This window comes from Podarcis raffonei, chromosome W, assembly GCF_027172205.1.
Source record: "Podarcis raffonei isolate rPodRaf1 chromosome W, rPodRaf1.pri, whole genome shotgun sequence".
In the NCBI taxonomy this organism is placed as follows: domain Eukaryota; kingdom Metazoa; phylum Chordata; class Lepidosauria; order Squamata; family Lacertidae; genus Podarcis; species Podarcis raffonei.
The window spans coordinates 8,888,295-8,911,024 of record NC_070620.1 but is presented as its reverse complement, the minus strand read 5'-3'; the positions used below and the strand labels follow the sequence as shown (position 1 = coordinate 8,911,024).

The 22,730-nt window shown below is 43.0% G+C and overlaps 1 protein-coding gene across 9 annotated transcripts in view; it reads left to right on the top strand.

Annotated features, from left to right (window-relative positions):
- Positions 1-22,730, top strand: part of LOC128406015 (far upstream element-binding protein 3-like) — a 332,867-nt gene that overhangs the window by 108,493 nt on the left and 201,644 nt on the right. For 7 of the 9 annotated variants that reach the window (XM_053373066.1, XM_053373070.1, XM_053373068.1 and 4 more), the window contains exons 4-6: positions 10,325-10,371; positions 12,894-12,965; positions 15,089-15,146. In XM_053373066.1, coding sequence (XP_053229041.1) covers positions 10,325-10,371; positions 12,894-12,965; positions 15,089-15,146 — 177 coding nt within the window. Of the gene's footprint in view, positions 1-7,985; positions 8,121-10,324; positions 10,372-12,893; positions 12,966-15,088; positions 15,147-22,730 lie in introns of those variants that run through there. The other 2 variants (XM_053373072.1, XM_053373069.1) reach the window with 2 other exon arrangements.

Below are 22,730 nucleotides of genomic sequence, written 5' to 3'. Positions count from 1 at the left end.
AAGGATTTCAAGTAATTACACTACCCATTAGGAAAATATGGTTTAAAACATGGAATAAGCTATTTAAAAATTGGATTTTTGGAAGGAAAAGAGTTAGAACCCCAGACATAGTAAACTATTCACCTCGAAGAAGAGATGGGATGGGGAATACCGAACTTAGAATTTTACTATGAAACGTTCCAATTGAAAAATCTAATAGATATTGGATATAAGGAAGGGATTAAATGTATAAGGCTGGAGAATGAAATAAATGAAGGAATAGGAAGATAACGGATATTTAATAGAGATATGAACACGGCTTTTAAGAAGACAATAGGACCAAGGAAAACTGCGTTAGGAATCTGAAAGAACTGGAATACGAAATGGATGCCAACATACTCAAGGTGGACGCCATTAAAATATATGCAGGAGGGTCAAAGGGAACCTGGTTGGTGGAAGAAATTAGAAGATCAGGGATTTTATAAATTAAAAGATATGTTTGATGAAGAAGGGAATTTAATTACAAAGAAAGTTTTTTTAGAAAAAATAGGAAAGCAATATTGGCTGAAAGTGCAAGGACTTTATGATTTAATAAAAACGGAAAGAGCAGAGGAAACGATGAGGACAGAAATGAAAATAGATATGGTGCTGAACAAAAGACAAATGACTGAGAAAGGGATAGCAGGGATGTTATATAAACTGATGATAAGCGACAAAGAAAGAATGATAAGGATAATCCAGATTAAATGGGAGCAGGAAGGTATGATCCATCCAAACACGGCCCAAGAACTGATGAAGAATATAAACAATATTAAAATAGAAAAATATAAAGAATTAAGTAGAAAATTTTTATTAAAATGGTATAGAACTCCGGCACAAATGGCGTATATAGTGAAAGGGTTTAGTCCAAAATGCTGGCATTGTGGTCAGGAAAAAGGACTATATTCACACATGTGGTGGGAATGTAATCTGGTTAAGGAATATTGGCAAAAGATTATAAAGGTAATTTCTGGATTATTTCAAATAAACATAGAAGTTAATAGGGATTTGTTATTTTCGGGAATACTGGGAAATAACAAAGTAGAAAGTAATAAGCAAGAGTTGTACAAGATTATGATTCTAGCTGGAATGGCAGTTATTGCTCTGGGATGGAAAGAAAAGGCCAAATGGAATATGGAAAAATTGAACGATTATGTTTTTGAATACGTACAATCAGAAATATTTGCACAGATAGTGGCAGAGGATAGATGGGAAAATAAATGCCAAAGAATCACAAATAAATGGGCATTTTACAGGAACTGGATAGAAAGAGGGGAAGCCAACCCTAACATACAAGCTTGAATGAACAGACTGTGTACATGGATAAAGATATGAAGAAGGAAGGCCTGACCGGGGGGGGGGGAGGGTTGGAGTGGAAGGGAGGGGAAGGGAAAAAAAAGGTGAACCAGATGGTATTTTGAATGGATTTTGTTATGTAAGCACTTTTTCAGAAACCAGATATATTAATGTTACGTAGTTATACATTGTAGTATGAATGAATGTTGTTTTGTAGTTTTTGTTTTATAGAATATATATAGTAATGTTATGTTACTAAGCAAATAAAAAAAAAGTGCCAAAAAAAAGAAAGAGTTCAAACAGTCCCCCAGACATTTGTGTAGTTTCTTATCTTGCTTGCTCCTCCTCCATAACTGTGGGCAAAGTCTGTTCTATGGATAGAGGTGAGGATGGATTATCTATAGTGTCATACATGTTGATTCGGCGTATAGTTGGATCCAGTCCCTTGGTCTGCAAACGCCTTTCTTGGTTGGGTGAGTCTCTTACGGGGGATTCCTCCTGTAGAAAGGCCAATATCTCCTCTTTTCCAGACCTATCATTGTTTGTATTCCTGCTGCCCACGTTAGCAGGTTCATGGGGGTTTGTCCTAGGCTTGTTGAGGTCACACATCGAATCTTGAATACTGTTTGTTATTTCTTCAATTTCCTCTAGTATGGAGTTAATTGGGGTTGTATTTATCGTTACTCTTTGCTCAACATTCCTAAGGAGCAGAGATGTCTTTAAAGTCACTCTTTGAGGTCCTCCTGTATTAACTGCAGCTGTGTTAGTGTCAATCAGAGGAACTGGAAAATTTCCACGTTGGCTTCATCTTGAAGGTGGGGCAGAGCTTGAGTCGGGGGGTAGCTTGGGAGATAACCGACTTGTCGGCCTCTGTATAGCTGGAAGTAGAGGAGGTACAGCGTCCAAGTCTGCAACGCAAACAGCCTTTTAACTGTAATGTGGAAATGACTCAGGAAGCCACCCATTTTGGGGAGAAGCAGGGGGATGGCATGACTTTGAAATTTGAGAAGTAGCTTTGTTACTCTTGGGTGGCTCGGCAGTTTTTCCAGCGTTTTTAAGTCCAGAGAGCCTATATCCAATCTCAGAAGTTCAGATAAGGAGAGGCAGACTGTCAGTCTGGAGATCCAACGCCCTTTGTTCTCCCAGTTGTTTTGGATAATCAGAACTATCTGATCCAGCTGCAAACACCTCTTAGTATGGGGGGGGGGACCCTTGGGCTCCTTCCTGGGATTATATATGGACTGTGCAGCTTGGGGGCTTTCCCTGGAAGGATTAGGGATCTTCAGCCTGCCTGGCGGTACCCACTCAGCATTCCTCTCCCGGGGCCCAGGGGACCGCACTGGGCTCTCCGCCCCCTGACCACCAACCGCAAGGTTCTCAATGCTCTCCAACTTTTGAAGAATCAGTACCAATGACCTTCTGGTAAGTAAGCTTTGTTCTCCTAACAAACTTAGCAATTTCCCAGCTCCATACTGTGAAGGTAGCTTTTGAGGAGTTGTCTGGGCAACGGCATGGGACGATTGGGTTGCTTTAATCTCTGAACTCTTTCCTGTGGTCCCATTGTACTTGGAATTTTTCGGCCTTGGGCCTTTTGGCTGCTTGGGGGGGGGTCTTCAATATAGCTAGTTGGCTGCTGTTTAGGACTGTGGGGAGACTGTGAGTCGGCATCATGCCCATTGCCCCCCTCCTCCACCTGCTCCCCTGTCCTTGTTTCTAGCCCATCAGGCACCTCTTGTTCAATTTCAGCAATTGCCCAGTCCAAGAGGTCTGTCAGGCTTAATTGTTTAGTTTCTCCTTTTAGAAGCTCCCATCCTTCTTGGACTCCCTTGGAGTATTCCTGACCATGGGATCTCACCCAGTAGCTCCTTAAGCTTTTTGAAATTGGCCTTCTTAAAGTCCAGAGTGCATGTCTGACTACGCTCAGCTTTCTCTTGTCTCTGTATCCTGAAACCCAGGAGCGCATTATCACTTTCTCCCAAGTTTGCAAGTACTTCCACTTCGTCAACCAGTTCTTCCCTATAGGCGAGGATCAGGTCCAAAATAGATGATCCCCTTGTTGGTTCTTGCACCTTCTGCAAAATGAAATTGCCAGTGAGGCAATGGAGGAATTTGTCAGACCTTATATTCTTGGCAGAGTTTGAGTTCCAACAGATTTTTTTTTAAAAGATATTTATTGAAATTTTCCACTTTAATACATTAAAAAAAAATCAAAAAAGGAAAAACAAAAAAGTTTAAAAACACATAGAGTTCACAATCCTTATTTTTCTATAACATATTTTCCTGACTTCCCCACACCTCCCCTTCTTATATTCCAATTCAGATTGTTAGTTCAGCAAGTTCTTATCCCTAATTTTTGACCTTTTTCTATTTAGTTCATTTTAAAAAAGCCAATTTTACCTTATAAACATCAATATTTATACATCAATACTCATTCTTAAAACCTTTTTCTAAAGTCGACCCAAATTCCCTTCCACGACTTCCCCAATTTTCATACAAATAACAAAACAGAATAAAAACAAAAACAGATTGTAATTATGCACCCTTTGGATTCCCAAACTCCACCCCCCCTTTCCCGGTTTCAATCCCCAACAAATGTCTATCAGTCTTAGTCTACTATCAGCCTGGAGATCTCACGTCCGAGGCTCTTAATTCTCTCTCAATTCCTCTCTGCCGGTTTTTTTGATAGTCCTTAATATTAAACACCAGATCTCGGAGAAGCTCTAGCCCGATGGGATCCATGTTTCTTCCAGCCAGACCTCCATACTTAAAAGTGGAGCCCGAATCTTGTTTCTTACTCCTTTCAAGTCCAAATGTCCCCAAAGCTCCAACTTCCACCTTAATCAAATTTGTAATCCTTGGATCTTCAGATCTCCACATAAGGAGATCTCTCCATTCTTCAATCTCCAATTCAAACCAGATTTTCGCCATCAAGTTCTTATTTTCCTTTGTAGCCATCATGTCAGGCCTCTGGCTCTCCTTTGACATCTGCAACATTACAGCTCCTCCTTCCTTTTCCTCAGGAACAACATATATCTCTTTCTCCACACTCTCAAAGCTCTCAAGTTTCTCTTCTTGTCCAGCTGCATGGACTTCCTGAGTCAAGTCCTTATCAAATTCAATGAGTTTATTTACTTTTAAATCCAGAGTTGCAACATTTGTGGCCAAAACATCAATTTGGCCTTGTAACTTTCCCAAGAGAACAAAAACTCTGTCCAATTTAGCTTGAATTTTCCCTCCTTCAGCCATTCTTGTAATGTCCCAAAACCCCCTCTAGAGGGATTTTGGTTACTTAATATTCCTTCCAGTTCAAATCCAAAAGTCAAGTTAGTTTGTATCAGTTCTTCCTTGTTTTCAACAAATTATAACCAAATTGTAACAAATATAACCAGCAGTGAAAACAAAAACAAAGTTCTCTTTTTCAGTCTTGACAGCTAATTTGACAGCTGTCAAACTCTCCAATACCTCTTCAACAGGCTCTCTCGCGGATCACTCCCGGGTCCAGGGGGGTGGCACTTCAGCTCCCAAAATTAGCTCTTATCCTCCAGTAAGATTTCTTATACTGCCAAATCGTGAAATTAATGTCTTTTACCCAATAAAAAAGAAGATTCTCTCGACCTTAGTTAGCAGGTCCTTGCTTAAGATTATTTACAAGACGGGGAGACGGACTTCCTGTTTGCGCCTTCCCCGATCGTGCCTAATTCAAAAAAAAAAAATTCTTTGCAAATCCAATTTCCGTACTACTCACGGGTTGTTACTTTAAAGTCCAATTACTCACAAGAAGAAGTCAGCGCTCTCCGGCCATGGCAATGCGGCTTCACTCCGCAGGAGAAGCAGTCGACTCTCAGCACCGCGCCGCTCACCCCGTCCCCCGTTCCGAAGCCTTTAAAAAGGCTCCTTTGCAGGTCGGGGGGGGGGCGCAAATGGTGCCCGCCGAGTCACCAGGTTCACAGGCTTCACCGCCTGTGATTTTTGAGGGTCCCCGCGTCGCCGCAGCGGCCAGACCCAAATCCTGTGGAGCCGATTCCCTCCGGAGCTCGGAGGGAATCCGCCATTCGCCGATGGCGCTAACCCGGAAGTCTGAGTTCCAACAGATATTGGGGAAGTTGAAGCCCCTCCCCCCCATTACTATATCTCTTCTTTTTGAATGTTTGGTAATCTGCTCTAGGAATGCATTATCCAAGTCTTCAGTCTGGCTTGGTGGTCTATAGCAGATCCCCATAGTAAGGTCACTGTTGTTTCTCTCTCCTACAATTTCTATGCATATACTCTCAATCTGCTCTCCATGTTCCAGGTCATGGATTTCTTCACAAGTGTATGCATCCTTTACATATAATGCTGCTACATCTCCCTTCCTGTTTAGTCTACAGTGGTACTTCAGGTTAAATACTTAATTCGTTCCGGAGGTCCGTACTTAACCTGAAACTGTTCTTAACCTGAAGCACCACTTTAGCTAATGGGGCCTCCTGCTGCCGCCGGAGCACGATTTCTGTTCTCATCCTGAAGCAAAGTTCTTAACCTGAAGCACTATTTCTGGGTTAGTGGAGTCTGTAACCTGAAGCATATGTAACCTGAGGTACCACTGTATTCCTTTTGAACAGGTTATACCCCTCATTTCCTATATTCCAGTCATGAGTCTCATCCCACCAGGTTTGAGTAATGCCAACCAGGTAGTATTTGCCATCCTGAACTAAAAGCTCCAGTTCGTCTTGCTTGTTTCCCATACTCTGTAGAGACAACAGAAACCAGGATTCGTTCCCTCCAGCTCCTTCTTTCCTGTAGTTTCTTGCCCTTTAGCAGGTTTCTGGAGCACCACCTCAGTTTCCTGTGCATCAGTGAAGCTATTATCCTCAGTGCCAGGTGCTCTTCTGTCGTTTGTAATGTTGTCTCCCTCCCCCTTAACATCTACTTTAAAGCTCTCTTGATCAGGTTCTTGATACTCTTATCAAACACATTATTGCCAACCGCTGTGAGTTGCAGCCCATCTCTCACCAGAAGTCCTTTTTCAAGGAAGCCGAGACCATGATCCAAGAAGCCAAATCCTTCCTGATGACACCACCTGCGCAGCCAGTGGTTTACCTCACGTATTTTCCTCTCCATGGGCAACAACCTTCAACAAGAAGGAGTGATGAAAAGACTACCTGTGCCCCAAGTCTCTTCAGCTCCCTGCTCAGGGTCTCACAGTCCCTTGTTATGCATTGCAAGCTGTGTGTGGCAGTAATATTAGTACCTACATGAATCAGAAGGAAGGGATAGTGGTCAGTGGGCTTTATAAGACTTGGCAACTTCTCTGTCACATCGTGAATCTTTGGCACACTACTGCCTTGGTTCCCCTCAGTAGGGAGTCACCTATCACCACCACACATCTCTTCCTCCTGCTGTTCTTCCACCTGCTGTTCTTGAGTCTTCTCCACTTGTCTATTGGAGCTTATTTTGATATTCTTGAGAAGTTACAAAGGCAGGAACCTTATGGTTTGAATACTTCCTATTCCTTCCTCTCGCCTTGTCATGTCTCGACTGCAGTTTCTTTTCTCCAGTATCGTCTCCATGGAAGGTAGTAAATGGGTTATCTGCATACTCACCCTCAGTCAGGAACTCTGGATCCAAAGGGGTTGGATCAAGAATGGAGAAAGACTCCTCCAAGTCTATCTTCTCCTGTCTCTTTCTTCTCTGGGGGTGGTAGGAATCATTCTGTGCACTGTACCTTTCACAGCCACATTGGTGTCAGTAATTTGCACATTCAGCAACAGTTAATTGGAGTACTTGGCTCAGGACCAATGCATCTGCTTTTATGTCCAAGGCTCAAGGTCACTGGAGCTGGTTTACAGTAAGTACAATTTACTCAGTTTGGAGCAGGCAGTTGCCTTTGCACTCCAACAGGAGACTTTCAGGCTTTTAGGATACAGCCGTTTTGCAAGGATGTGATTGCAGGAGCTTGCAGTCAGCAGTGAACAGAACAGAGCAGCAAGGTGGTGGGAAGAACAAAGCAACATAATTATGTATTTGTATGTAGTGTTTATTGAAAGATAGACTATCAAGTATTCAACCACAGACATTTTTGCTACTGTGTGCGACTTGCTCACGGCAACTTCTGTCGTAGCTTCTCTGGCACAGAATTGGTGTCAATGGTCAGAGCATGGAAGCGATTTTGCAACTCCAATGACAAAGCATGGCTCATGAATGTCCTACTTTTGTGCATCACATTCCTCCAGGGGTTCATCTCTTGCAATGGGCAATCTTTCACCTCCCTAGGGGCACCCCATCTGTCTTGCTGCTTCATCACAGTCTATTCAGCTCTATCAAGCAACTCTGCATGTTGTCCTGTTGCTTGAGGTGTGGCTAGACGGGCCTCAAGTTGCTGGAGCTTCTCTTCCAGCAAGACAACCAGCTTGCACTTGCTACAAGTGTACTGTTGCTTGTTCCCTGGCAGTAAGATAAACATAGCACAGATGTTGCAGGTCACTGCAGCAGCTCCCTCACCCTCCATGTCTCTTGGTCCTATGCACACCAAGGGACAGAGTTCTGGGCCTCCCCTTTAAAGTCCCCTGCTAAACGCTCTTGCAAACACCTGTGTGCACTGAGTTAAGTTTCACTGCTGCTGGCTTCTAGCTCCTCCCTCAGCCTGGCTTCCTCTCAACTGTAACTCTTCCCCCTCAAATCCTGTGTTTCCGCAGAATGATCAGGCTCTAAAAGACACAAGCTCACTCTCGTCAGTCTACTCCAGCAATCATTGCTCCTGATTGCAAGGTCTCCCTGAAGCTGCAATGATAATTCAATCCGTTAGAATTCAGGAACTGCCAATATTACAGGTGCCACATGTTCCTTGTTTCGCATCTGTAAGAAATCAATCTTTTAATGTGGCAACACCTACAATTTAGAACTCCCTGCCTATTGACATCAGGGAGGCACCTTTGCTATATTCTTTTAAGCACCTGCTGAAAACGTTTTTGTTTAGGCAAGCATATCCAGACATGTAGAATGTTGACATGCATTTTAATCTGGTTTTTAACATATTGCCAATTTAAATTATTCTTTGAATGTTTTAAATAACTTTTTTGCAGTTTTTGCTGATATTTTATTGTTTTATTCTTTTTTGTAAACCAGTTACTTAATTGGCAGCCAGCCAAGCTGAATCAAAATTTATTGGTCAACCTAATACAGGTTATAGCCTAAAAACAAATAAGCAAACAGATTTTAACAGGCAAAGTTAATAACATAAAACACATACATACACACATGTTTCAGGTCACAAGGCTAGACTCATAGGCTTTTCTGAGTTGGGAAGCTTTTATCAAACTTAACTGGATTGAACATAACAGGTTTAGCCCTGCTAGTCAGCATATGTTTCATTTTGTCAATGCCACTATGTTAATGAATATTTTAATTATCCTTAAATCAGCAGGGATTACTCATTCCCCACAATGCACCTGCATACAACTTATGACTCTTATCTGTGTTACTGGGCAGATTTGGGAAGTACAGTGGTACCTCGCAAGACGAATGCCTCGCAAGACGGAAAACTCGCAAGGCGAAAGGGTTTTTTGTTTTTTGAGCTGCTTCGCAAGACGATTTTCCCTATGGGCTTGCTTCGCAAGACGAAAACGTCTTGCAAGTTTGTTTCCTTTTTCTTAACACCGTTAATACAGTTGCGACTTGACTTCGAGGAGCAACGCATAGCATGTGGTGTGGTAGCCTTTTTTGAGGTTTTTGAAGACTTTGGTGATTTTTGAAGCTTTTCCAAAACTTTTCCGACACCGTGCTTCGCAAGACGAAAAAAATCGCAAGACGACAAAACTCGTGGAACGAATTAATTTCGTCTTGCGAGGCACCACTGTAACTCTGTGTATAAAGGGCTCAGGTTACAGCATATCTATTGGACCTGTGGATTTGAGTAAAGACTTTTTGATGAGATCATCTGAGGAAGAAGTTGGAAAATTGCCAGACTTTAGAACCCAATCTTTGCAAGCAACTACTGTAAACTAGGGACTTGTCTGTGTAACATAGCAAGAACTTTGAAGCAAAGAACCCCCTCTGGACTGAGTGAGAGAAGACTACTTGTACATCTGTTTTTTAAAAAAAGTGTGTGTGTAGTAGTGTATGTTGGTGGTGGCCTAGTAAAGACAACTCTGCTAAATGGCCTTTTCTGCAGTGAGCTTAACTGCATGACAGCTTCTGCAGTGCATACACATGACCCCAACACTAAGGGTGGTGATTAGCCCTGAGAACGTATTAAAATATTTTGACCTTGGAATTTCATATAACATTATGTATCCTTTACTATCTGGCATTCACAGATACAAATCAAATCCCTGCAAGAAACTGGACAACAAAGTGTCTTTTCAGCTGGTACTGTAAACTCAGCAGCATTGGTACCAGGACATTTTTAGAGTTGGTGACCCACCAAATTGAAAAGCCCTATCCCGTGTCTGTAATGTGCTTCACGTTTAGGGATGGGGCAAGAGCAGACAGGGCCTTCTGCACAGTGCTCAGGACACAGGCTAGCAGGTTTGGGGTCACTCCTCCATATATCCTCTTAGGAAGCTGATGGAGGCCACCAGCTGAAAACTCCATTCTTCATTGCCCAGTTTTCCAGAATGTTTTAACTAGTTACTGACGGACAGTGGTGTCTTGCAATAAAGAAGAATCAAAGAATGACGCAGAGTCAAAAGATTCACAGTAAAGGCAAAAACTTTACTGAGGCAACAAACTTCATTACAAGCACTGTACAAGTGAAAGAAAGAGGGAGAGAGCAGCTCGCTGAGCATAGGAATTTATCCTGGCTCAGCGTGACCTTTATGTAGTCAAAACAATATTTGCTTCAGAAGTGAACCTGCTAGAATATTCCAGCACTTTCCTGTTTCTGCTCTCAAAAACTTTAGTCATGACAGTTCCTACTTCACTTTCTGGGAACTAAAACATAATTTCTGAAATGTTTTGAGACTGTTGATGCTATTGGAAAAGGCATTAATTTCTCCCTGTCATTTTAAGTCTTCCCCTTTTCTTTTCTCTTCAGGGTAATAACCGAAGAATTCAAAGTGCCTGACAAAATGGTTGGATTCAGTAAGTATTCTAGTTTGAGGCAATTTTTCTCTTGGCTGCATAGGGGGCCTCTATGAACACTCCTTCCATCGGAAGACTAACTTGTATTATGATAGGTAGTGCTCGGCATAGCATTGCAGATTTCTGTTAATCCTTCTGAGAACATGGCAGTTTCAGGGGAAATGCTTGTCATATGAACTTTAAAATAAATTGAGGATGATTTAGTTACTTCCTGACTGCTACAGCAGCCTGTAGTTAAAGATCTTGATGACAAACTTTGCTAGTAATGTGCTGTGGGGGATAAGCGAAGGGGAAATTGTGTGGGGCATATGTGCGTGGGGAGAGGATATACCACTGAAGAGCCATTTCACAGGGAGAATGCGCAGCTTGATAATGGAGCATGTGCTTTGCCTGCTCAGGGTCCCAGCTTCATAACTGAAGCCCTGCTGGATCTGACTAAAGGGAGCTCATCTAGTCCAGCATTCTGTTCTCACACTGACCAACCTGATGCCTCTGGGAAGCCATCAGGCTTAGTATACTCTCCCTGCTTGTGATTCCCAGCAGCTGATATTCAGAGGCATCCTGCTTCCAACCATGGAAGTAGAACCGAAGGGGAGGCTTATCTAGTTCTCACAGTGGCCAACTAGACACACATTATGAGAAGCCTGCAAGCAGAACATGTGTGCAATAGCACTATCCCTACTTGCAAGTCCCAGTAACTGGTAGCCACTGCCTCTGACAGTGGCATTAGAACATAAGAGCTTGCTGGATGATTGAGTGGGTGGTTGCTGAACAACTCCAAGCACGCCTGGAGGATGCGGACCATTTGGATCCCTTCCAATCGGGATTCAGGCCTCACCATGGGACTGAAACCGCCTTGGTCGCGCTGGTTGATGATCTCCGGTGGGCTAGGGACAAAGGTGAGAGTTGTTTCCTAGTTCTGCTGGATCTCAGTGCCCTTTGATACCATTGACCATAACATCCTTCTGGACCGTTGTGGGGGGGCTGGGAGTTGGGGGCACTTATACAGTGGTTCTGCTCCTTTCTCCTGGGCCAAAAAGTGGTGTTGGGGGATGAGTGTTCAGACCCCTGGGCTCTCACTTGTGGGGTAACTCAGGGTTCAGTCCTCTCCCCTATGCTTTTTAACATGAAGCCATTGGGAGAGATCATCAGGGGGTTTGGGCTGGGTGTTCATCAGTATGCGGATGATACCCAGCTCTACCTCTTTCAAATCAGAACCAGTGAGGGCAGTGAAGGCCCCGTGTGAGTGCCTGGAGGCGGTTGGAGGATGGATAGCAGCTAACAGATTGAGGTTGATTCCCGACAAGACAGAAGTACTGTTCTTGGGGGATAGGGGGCAGGCTGGTGTGGAGGACTCCCAGGTCCTGAACAGGATAACTGTGCCCCTGAAGGACCACAGCCTGGGAGTCACTTTGGACTCACAGCTGTACATGGAGGCGCAGGTCAATTCTGTGTCCAGGGCAACTGTCTACCAACTCCATCTAATACGCAGGCTGAGACCCTACCTGCCCATGGACTGTGTCTCCAGAGTGGTGCATGCTCTAGTTATCTCCTGCTTGGACTACTGCAATGTGCTCTATGTGGGGCTACCTTTGAAGATGACTGGGAAACAGCAGTTAATCCAGAATGCGGCAGCTAGGCTGGTGACTGGGAATAGCCACTGGGACCATATAACACTGGTCCTGAGAGACCTGCATTGGCTCCCAGTACGTTTCCAAGCACAATTCAAAGTGTTGGTGCTGACCTTTAAAGCCCTAAACGGCCTTGGTCCTGTATACCTGAAGGAGTCTCTCCACCCCCATCATTCAGCCCGGACACTGAGATCCAGCGCCGTGGGCCTTCTGCCTGTTCCCTCACTGCAAGAAGTGAGGTTACAGGGAACCAGGCAGAGGGCCTTCTCAGTAGTGGAGCCCACCCTGTGGAACACCCTCCCATCAGATGTCAAGGAAATACACAACCATCTTACTTTTAAAAGACATCTGAAGGCAGCCCTGTTTAGGAAAGTTTTTAATGATTAATGCTGTATTGTGTTTTTAATATTCAGGTTGGGAGCATCCCAGAGTGACTGGAGAAACCCAGCCAGATGGGCGGGGTATAAATAATAATAATCATCACCTAGTCCAGTATCCTGTTCTCACAGTAGTCAACCAGGTGCTGCAATAGGAAGCCCACAAGCAGGATAACCTTCCAGCAGAATATGAGAATTAGCAGTGCTGGATGGAAGTGGTCAGCTCTTTGTTGACCCCTCTTCCTCAACTTTTAGGACTGAAGGTGTGTCAACTCAGTTACGCTTAATAACCAAAGCAGGTGGGGGACAGTGAAGAACTTAAACTAAAGATTTGGGAGTGCTGGCATCTCCACCTCCTGTTCTTCAAGACACTTAAGTTTTCAGTTGCTCCCAACACAGATGTGTGCAAAACTTCAGTCCAGGTATTTGCTTGGGTCTTACTGTTGATAAAAAAACAAAACTTCTAGTCTGTGAGCAACAGTTCAATTCTGATCAATTGAAATTTTTGTTTTAGTTATAGGCCGGGGCGGTGAGCAGATTTCCCGGATTCAGGCAGAGTCAGGCTGCAAAATTCAGATTGCACCAGGTAAGACTATTTCTGCCTCACTCTCCACTTTCTAGAAGAACCAAGGCATCATCAAAATAATACAGTTGCTAGTCTTTGAGTGGTATACTAATATAAAATCATCAGACCAACTTAAAAGCTGAGAGAAATGTTCTGTAAAACATCCTCTTAGAGTCCCAAAGTGTTCCTCCACAAGGCTTCTTGCTTGGGCCCATCTCTATACCCTTATTTGTCCCTCTCCTTTAACAAGAGGGATAAGTCCTTACAAAAAACATGCCCCACATTCCTGTCCCAAAATCAGAACCCTTTTTCTGCCCAAGAAAGGGGGCAGCATAGAGCCCACTTTAAAAGACTTATGCTGATAGATCAAGCCCTGAACAATTTTGGGGATACAGTGTTGTATCCAGTGTTATCCCTACTCAGAATAGACCCATAGAAAATAGAACATGACTGTTTTAGGTCAAGTCATTTTCAAGATGTCTGCTCTTGAGTAGGGCTAACAGTGGATCCAGCAACTTTGGTCCCAACTTGTTCAGTGCCAGACAAATTTTTTTTTGGGGGGGGGGGGAGTTGCTGCTCAGAATAGCTTCAGGATGAGGCTGGCATCACTCCTTTCCCCAAAACAATATCAAGACTGAAACTTGCAAGCTTAAGAAAATATGTGTGGAATTAGTTCGCTATGGCTAATTTATGCAGGAGATAGAATTCAAAATTCTCTGCCTCCAAAAGCCATTCTCTGTTTTACAGGTAGTCTTGGTTCTAGATCCAGACATGGTGTATGTCCATGTGCATGCTTAAAAAAAATTATATATTGTTATTCATTTAAAATATCCAAGGTTTACACCAATTGAACATAAAACTAGACAATAAAAGCCATATAAAAGTGTTAAAATCAGAAATAGGGTAACCTGCGGAAAGAGGTATTTCTTAATTGCTTGCATAAACCTGACAGAAAAGTTTTCAGCAAGCATTTATGTCGCAGTCTCATGCTGCCAAGCCACGGCAGAGCTCAGTGGAGGGAGAAGTCAGCCAACCAACCAGCCAGCCAAGTCTCAGTGAGGTACTTGCCTAGAGGCAGAGTTAATATACAAGGTCCAGTCTAGTCCAGTCCTAAGATCAGGAGCATCTCAGTTCACATAGTCAGAAGGTTCCAGGAGTCAAGAAAGGCAAGGGTCCAAGGTCACAAGAAGCAGCAAGATCTGATCAGGAACGACGAATGTTGTTTCCAGCAACTGACTGAGGCTGGAAACCCTGCTTAAGAAAGTTAGAGCCAGGTGGTTCTCATTAGGAGCAAGAAGGCTGATCAGCAGCGGGTGGAGTCACTTTGCCTTCTGCTCCTTCAGAAGCTGACTCCTGGCCCATGAATCTCTATTGGCAAAGCATTCCACGAAACTGAGCCAATGATACTAAAAGCTCGGTTTTCTGTTGTTTTCTGCCTCACCAATCTGGGGAATAACCAACAACACTCCTGCAGCTGCAACACTCCAGGTGGTTCCTGAGGTACTCAGGGCCTAAGTTTTTCAGGGCTTCGCAAATTAATGCAAGGACTTTAAACCTGGTTTCGTACAAGGGTATCACATGCTGCCAGCCAGCTTTCCCTATCAGCAGTCTTGCTGCCCCATTCTGTACCAGCTGTAGCTTCTGAACCCAGGCCCAAGGGCAGCCACACATAGAGTACATTACAGTATAAAATAATAATAATAATAATAATAATAATAATAATAATAATAATAATAATAATAATTTCCCCAGCCACTCTGGGCGGCTCCCAATCAAGCATTAAATATTAAATACAGCATTAAATATTAAAAACTTCCCTGAACAGAGCTGCCTTCAGATGCCTTTTAAAGATAGGATAGCTACTTATTTCCTTCACATCTGAAGGGAGGGTGTTCCACAGGGTGGGTGCCACTACTGAGAAGGCCCTCTGTCTGGTTCCCTGTAACCTTATTTCTCGCAATGAGGGAACCGCCAGAAGGCCCTCGGCGCTGGATCTCAGTGTCCGTGCTGAACGATGGGGGTGGAGACGCTCCTTCACCAGTATCACCAGTAACCAACCAGCTGGAAGCTGCTAGGCGGTTGAGAATTATGGGACGCTCAGTATGTGTTGATCTTTTATTTATTTATTGCTTTGTCTTTTGTAGACTGTGGTGGGTTGGTGGAGAGACCCTGCGTGCTCACCGGAACTCCAGAGAGCATTGAGTGAGTTGTTTTTTTAAAAAAAATCCACACATACATTTATATAATACTGGTTGCTTCTACCCCTTCCCTTCTGTCCTCTGTCCTCTTTCCTTTTTCCATTACACTTTTTTCTTCTGTTTGTTTGCTTGCTGTCATTTTTATAGCTGCCACAGATGATCAGACGGCCAGCCGTAGACTCATCATGCACTAGATCCACCCCCACCTGCCGTCTCTTGGTTAAGAGCTCGGCAGTTTGACCTGTTGAAGGCTTCCTTCATATATACACATTTAGCTCCCTTTCCCAATGTAGACAAATCTTCATAGTCCTCTTTTTTTAAAAAAAAAAAACCTCAAGTGGGTTTGTTTGAACATGGGCACCATTATCGTTCTTCCAGTTGACTGATAATCTTAATTTATTCGATACCTGGAGATTGAAGCATCCCACTGAAAAGGATATTACCTATTTTTCCGAAGATAAAAAATCGGGAGGGAGAATAGACGCAATTTGGGCCTCGAAAAAATTGACATTGAGCTTGGTAAAAGCAGAGATTCTGAATAAATCTCTCTCAGACCATAATCCAGTTACTATACACATAAGATTTAAAAAACATATGAGAGGGAGGTGGAAGATGAATGATGAACTTTGGAGAGATGAGCAAAAGGTGAATAAAATGAGGGAATTGTTGAAGGAATTTTTCAAAATTAATGAGAGACATGGGACAGACAGGAAAATCATTTGGGATACCAGTAAAGCCTATATGAGAGGAATTGGAATACAACAAATGGCAAGAATAAGGAAGGATAAAGCAAAGGATACTACGGAAATAAATAAACACATAAGGGAGAAGGAAAAAGAACTGTTGAAAAATCCAAAACAAGAGAGTATAATCCAGAATATTAAAATTTTACAATCCCAATTAAATAATTTAATAAACAAAGAGGTAGAAAATAAGATTAAATGGACAAAACTGTTGAATGGTTTCTTTAAATGTAAAGGTTCATCATTGTTCCACCCGATGTGTATGTCTTTAAGGGGCCAGAGCAAGGGCCAGAGCAAGATAACGAGACCCAGCTTTACAGCTGTGAAGCATAGCAGGTGCTGCTGAGTTGTATTTGATTAAGGTGTGTCAGCATTTGGGTGTAGTATATAAGGAGCAGCACCTAGCTCTCCCTTTTCCCTGGGGGATGGGTTGGTGGTTGGGTCTGGTTTGGTTGTTAATGTACTTAGTGTAAAAGGAGTTTTTGTTTTTCTTATTAAAACCTTGTTTAAGTTATTTTTGAGTCCTTTCTTTTTAATGCATGGTCTCCCCAGCAAGCTCTCTGCAGCGTTACCATACTGCAAACAGCCAACAAAAACAAAGGTGTTTTGAATCGGCAAATAAACCCGGTAGGATGTTGTCCTGGCTAACAAAGGAGAAACAAGTGGATAGGGTTATAAATAAGATTATTGTACAAGGAAAAGAAATTATAGACCCGGACCAAATAAAAATGATGTTTAGGAATTTTTATAAAAAATTATACGAGTTGGAAGACAAAGATGAGAATAAAATTAAAGAGTATGTAAGAGAAAACAAAATCCCTGAACTAGATGGCAAGGAATTTAGTAATTTAAACTCGTGCATAAGCTCAGAAGAAATAAGAGAGGTGATAAGGAAAATGGAAACTGGGAAATCACCAGGCCAAGACGAAATACCGATTACATATTACAAGAAACCAGAAGAAGTAATAATCCCTAGACTTAAAAAGATCATGAATATAATGGAAGAAGGGGAAATTCCTGACTCTTGGCACGAAGCGTGGATAACCTTATTACCAAAACAAGGAACGGACCCAAATATTATAAAGAACTACAGACCAATTTCACTATTGAATATTGATTACAAAATTTTCGCAGGTGTGTTAGCAAATAGATTGAAAAAATGCTTGAACAGAGTAATAGGCAGGGACCAGAATGGCTTCTTACCGGGGAGACAGATAAAAAATAATACAAGAATAGTGATTGATTTTCTAGAATATATTGATATGAAACCTAGCAAGAAGGTGGCAATGCTACTGGTAGATGCGGAGAAAGCCTTCGACAGTGTGGCCTGGAATTTTCTGGTCCACACTGTGGAAAGTTTGAAACTTGGAAACAAAATTTCGAATGGTATTAAAGCGATATATTAAAACCAGAAAGCTAAGCTAATAATTAACAATGAAATAACTGAAGAATTCCAAATTGAAAGAGGCACCAGACAAGGATGCCCTCTATCCCCACTTTTGTTTATTATGATGCTGGAAACACTCCTAATAGCGATAAGAAAGGACCCAAAAATCAAGGGGATTAGTCTAGGTAACAGACAATATAAAGTTAAAGTGTTTGTGGATGATGTAATCATTACTACAGAAAACCCAGAAGAAAGTATACCAGAAGCACTAAAGAAATTGTTTGAATATGGAGGAGTATCAGGCTTTAAGTGAAATAAAGAAAAATCTAAATTACTAACGAAAAATATGGGGGTAAAGGAACAGGAAGAACTGGAAAGAGTAACAGGCCTTAAAATTACCACGAAAGTTAAGTATTTGGGGATCTGGATCACAAATAAAAATACCAATTTGTACAAGGATAACTATGTGAAGAAGTGGAAGGAAATAAAAGGACATCTAAATAAATGGAAAGAATTGAACTTGTCCTTATGGGAAAGGATATCCTTGATAAAAATGTCAGTTCTACCAAAAATGCTCTTCCTTTTCCAGACGATCCCAATAATTATCGGGACAAAATGTTTTAAAGGTTGGCAAAGGGATCTTTCTAATTTTATCTGGCAAGGTAAGAAACCAAGAGTAAGGTTCAAAGTTCTGATGGAGCCTAGAGAAAGGGGCGGGTTCGCAGTCCTAAACCTCAAGCTGTATTTTGAGGCTGCATGCATGACATGGCTGAAAGATTGGATGTTACTGACAGATAGCAAAATCTTGGACCTGGAGGGCTGGGACAAAGTTTTCGGGTGGCATGGCTACCTGGGTCACGATAAGATAAAAGCACATAGAGGATTCACTAACCATTTGGTGAGAAAGGCCCTATTCGAAGTCTGGGAAAGAAATAAAACAATAGTAACAGCCAAAACTCCCTGGTGGCTATCACCTATAGAGTCATCAGCCTTGCATAGAAGCAATATGAAAGATAGCTGGCTAACATATAGGGAACTTGTAGAAGAGATAAAAGATTGCCCAACAGTAAAGAAATTTGAAGAATTAAAAGAGAGGGGAGTGAATTGGTTAGAATATTTCCAATTAAAAACAATATTTGAGAAGGATAGTAAGCTTAAGGGGTTTGATAAAAAAATATTGGTATGGGAAAAAGAAATTTTATATAACAACCAACAGACTCTCTCAATAATATATAAACTGTTACAAAATGGGAAAGTAGAAAAGGAGGAAAAAGGAGACGCTATTAAAAAATGGGAACAAGATCTGGGCCACCCAATTGAATATAATGAATGGGAAAGACTATGGACAAAAAATATAAATTTTACAGCATGTTACCTAATAAGAGAGAACTATATGAAAATGTATCACAGGTGGTACCTGGCACCAGAAAGGCTTGCAAAAATGAATAAAACATATAATAAGTGCTGGAGATGCAAGATACAAAAAGGAACCTTCTACCATATGTGGTGGACATGCCCCGGAATTGGGAAATTTTGGAGCATGATCCACAAAGAAATAAAGAAAATATTAAGAATATCATATAGTAAAAGGCCAGAGGCATTCCTTTTAGGAATTTTAAATGACGAGGGGGGCCGCTAGGGGCGCCTTGGAAGATGGCGGATATTAACATCTATCCAGCCCGCACGAGGTAATTAGAGGCTGATTATGGGGAGTAAATCAGTCTCCCTTCATCTCTCCAGGGGGGAGAGATGCAGTTTTCACCTGCTGTTGCCATAAATCACCCCCGAGTTCGGAAGAAGGAGGGGGTGAGGCACTGGGTGCACAACCCTCGGCGGGCCTCAGAACTCCTCCGAAGCTGCTTCCACGTGCGAAACTAGTTGCGTTACTTAAAAGGAAAAAATTGGTGAAAGATAATGCACATGCTTCAAGAGAGGCAGGAGGTTCTTATCTGCTAATAATTTTACCACTGAAATGAAGAAGACTGAGACGGAAGATTACATCAAAGTACTACAGACATGGTATGTGGAATGGAATGCGACAGAACTGAAAGGGGGGGGGGATGACTTTTTATTTTTTTGCTCTATGTGATTAACTAATAACCCTCCCTCTTAGAAGATCCGTCACAGCAACTAATTGCAAATGGGACTAAAAATGAATTGTGTGGGAATAATTTGAACTTACAGGTTTTACTCTGTGAAGGATTTTGTGATGGCCTGGGAATCCGATACAGAGAGTGAATCGGAGGAATCCCAGCCTGCACAGGAGTCCCCGCCTCCAGGGCCGGCTGAACTGGGGCAGGGCCTTGATGCTGAGGAGCCTGCACCTGTGCCGGATCCTCAGGAGCAGGCACCAGGTGAATCCATTCTGGTTCCAGAGGTGGTTAAGGACTCAGTGCCTACAGGTGAGTCTCCCCCTGGGCCCAGTAACCCTTCAGCCTCTCCTGAACTGCAGAGGCTTAGGGCAGAGAGGCGAAGGGAACTGGTTTCTCCCAGGAGGAGTGCTCGCCTTAAGGCCAGGAGAGGCGGGGCTCCTGGGGGCCGGGACCGCCCCTGGCCTCAGAGAAGATAAAGGCCAGTCAGCCCGGTCCCAGGTTGCGGGAGCAACGTTGTCATTGAAGAGCTGTTTCGGCCAGCATCCAGTCCTGTTCTTTCAGTGTTCCTGTTCCCTGCCCGGCTTCCTGCTTCTGATCTTTGAGTGTTCCTGTCCCTGCCCGGCTCCCTGCTTCGGACCTCGCCTCGCACCTTGTGAACTATTTCCAGGCTAGTGACTCAGGACTGAACCTTGACTACGGTATCAGTAACCTTCCCCCCCGGGACCAGCATAGATTTGGAAAGAAGGGCTCTCTTGTGATGCAGTAAGAATGGAGATTTGATACGAGACCTGTGTTGCAGAGGTTTGGTCTTGGGGAGGGCGAGCCAAAGATTTATTACTTTCAAGAAGATTGTGATCTGGAAGGGGCAGCCCTCCTGGAAAAAGACTAATTTACGATGCAACAGGTCGGGAAAGTTAAAGAGCGAGCTTTTAGACTGTATTTCATCAGAACGACAAAATGGTGATTGCTTGCTCGAGCGGAAATGCCTGGATTATTGGATGAGAGCGATTTACGAGAGAGCAGTAGAAAGCCCACACAGAAACACAAATAAGACTTTTTTTCAACCCACTTGCGGAGCAATTCGGAGGTGAATGAAAAGGAAAATGAGTAACGACAAGGATTGAGAAGAGGGGACTGGAAATATCATTCTTAAGATGAAAGCAGCACAAATATTCGAGGATTGGACTCTTGCCGATCGAGAAGCATGGGTACCCCCCCACAAAAAAATTTAATTTGGAAAACAATTGGACTACATGATATGTATTGTTATAATTTGGATTAATTGATTTGATGTGTTTAATTTGGTAATATGAAACTTAATAAAAATGATTTAAAAAAATTAAAAAGGAATTTTAAATGACGATATTCCAAAAGACAAAATAAATTTTTTCTTATACGCAACGTCTGCAGCAAGAATCCTGGTGGCTAAGTACTGGAAAGGGAATCAGTTACCCACTAGGGGAGAGTGGCTATGTAAGCTCTCAGAATACTTAGAATTAGCCAAATTGACAGACATAATAAGACAAAAACCAAAAAGTGAAGTAAAAAAAGAATGGGAGTGCCTAAATGAATACCTCAAAAGTCAAGGTTTGAGGGCAGAAATCTGGCTGAGTCTGGAATAACCTTGTGAAGTGAAAGGATATGAAAGAAGGATTTATATCTAGATGTTAGGATAGAGATGATAAAGAAAACAGGAAAACAGGAAGACACAATGAGAGATAAAGGAGGTGGCTGTGGGATTGGTGGAAGTCAATGTCTGGTTGTTGTTGTTTTAGTGTTTATAATATTAACTTGTAAGATATGGATTTGTTGTTTTTTTTGTTTTTTTGTTTTTAGTTTTCGAATGTTGATTTTTGTGTGTTGTGTATTATTATTTTTGGATATCTTTCGTGGTGTTGTTGTTGTGTGGAAAATACTAATAAAATTCATAAAAAAAGAACATGGGCACTTTTTAAGAGCTGAAAAGTTACCCTGCAGTTGTAGATAAGACCCCAAATAAGCATTTGACTGGCCTTCTGACATACAGCTCTTGTTATTCATGGCAGGTGGTGAGCCAAGTCACCTGGAGGAGATAATAATAATAATAATAATAATAATAATAATAATAATAATAATAATAAAAAAATTATTTATATCCCGCCCTCCCCAGCCGAAGCCGGGCTCAAGGCGGCTAACAACAATAAAATAATGCAACATTCTAAAAACATTTCATTATAAAAATTAAAATCAAATTGATGACAACCATTAAGCAAAGATTCTGTGCAGATTGCCAAAGGAGGGAGTCAGGCTGCGCCCTGACCAAAGACCTGGTGGAACAGCTCTGTCTTGCAGGCCCTGCGGAAAGATGTCAAATCCCACAGGGTCCTAGTCTCTTGTGACAGAGCGTTCCACCAGATTGGAGCCGCAGCCGAGAAAGCCCTGGCTCTAGTTGAGGCCAGCCTAACCTCTGTGGCCTGGGATCTTCAGGATGTTTCTATTTGAAGACCGTAAGTTCCTCTGTGGGACATACCAGGAGAGGCAGTCCCGTAGGTACTAGGGTCCTAAGCCGTATAGGGCTTCAAAGGTTAAAACCAGCACCTTAAACCTGATCCTGTACTCCACCGGGAGCCAGTGCAGCTGGTATAGTACCGGGTGAATGTGATCTCGCAGTGAAGACCCCGTAAGGAGTCTCGCCGCGGCATTCTGCACCCGCTGGAGATTCTGGGTCAGTCTCAAGGGCAGCCCCACGTAGAGCGAGTTACAATAATCCAGTCTGGAGGTGACCGTCGCGTGGATCACAGTGGCTAGGTCAGGGCGAGAGAGATAAGGGGCCAACTGCTTAGCTTGGCGGAGATGAAAAAATGCCGCCTTTGTTATAGCTGTAATCTGCGCCTCCATGGAGAGGGAGGTATCGAAGATTACACCCAAACTCTTAACGGACGGTGCTGGCACTAATTGCACCCCCGCAAGAGATGGGAGTTGCCCCCTCAATCCCATATCGTCCCATCCCATGTTAAAAAGCATTGGGGAGAGTATCGCACCCTGAGGCACTCGACACACCAAGGAGTGGCGCGATAATTCCCCCTCAAGTGCCACCCTCTGTCCCCGACCAGAGAGAAACGAGCGCAGCCATTGAAGGACTGTGCCCTGGATCCCCACGTCGGCAAGGCGGTGGTCCAGGAGTTCGTGATCGACGATGTCAAAGGCTGCTGACAGGTCTAGAAGAACCAGCAGCCCCGACCCGCCTCGATCCAGCTGTCTGCGGAGATCATCTGTTAGGGCGACCAGAGCCGTCTCAGTCCCATGACCAGCGCGAAAGCCGGACTGGAATGGATCCAGAGCCGATGTTTCATCCAGAAACCCGCCAAGCTGTTCAGCAACTGCTC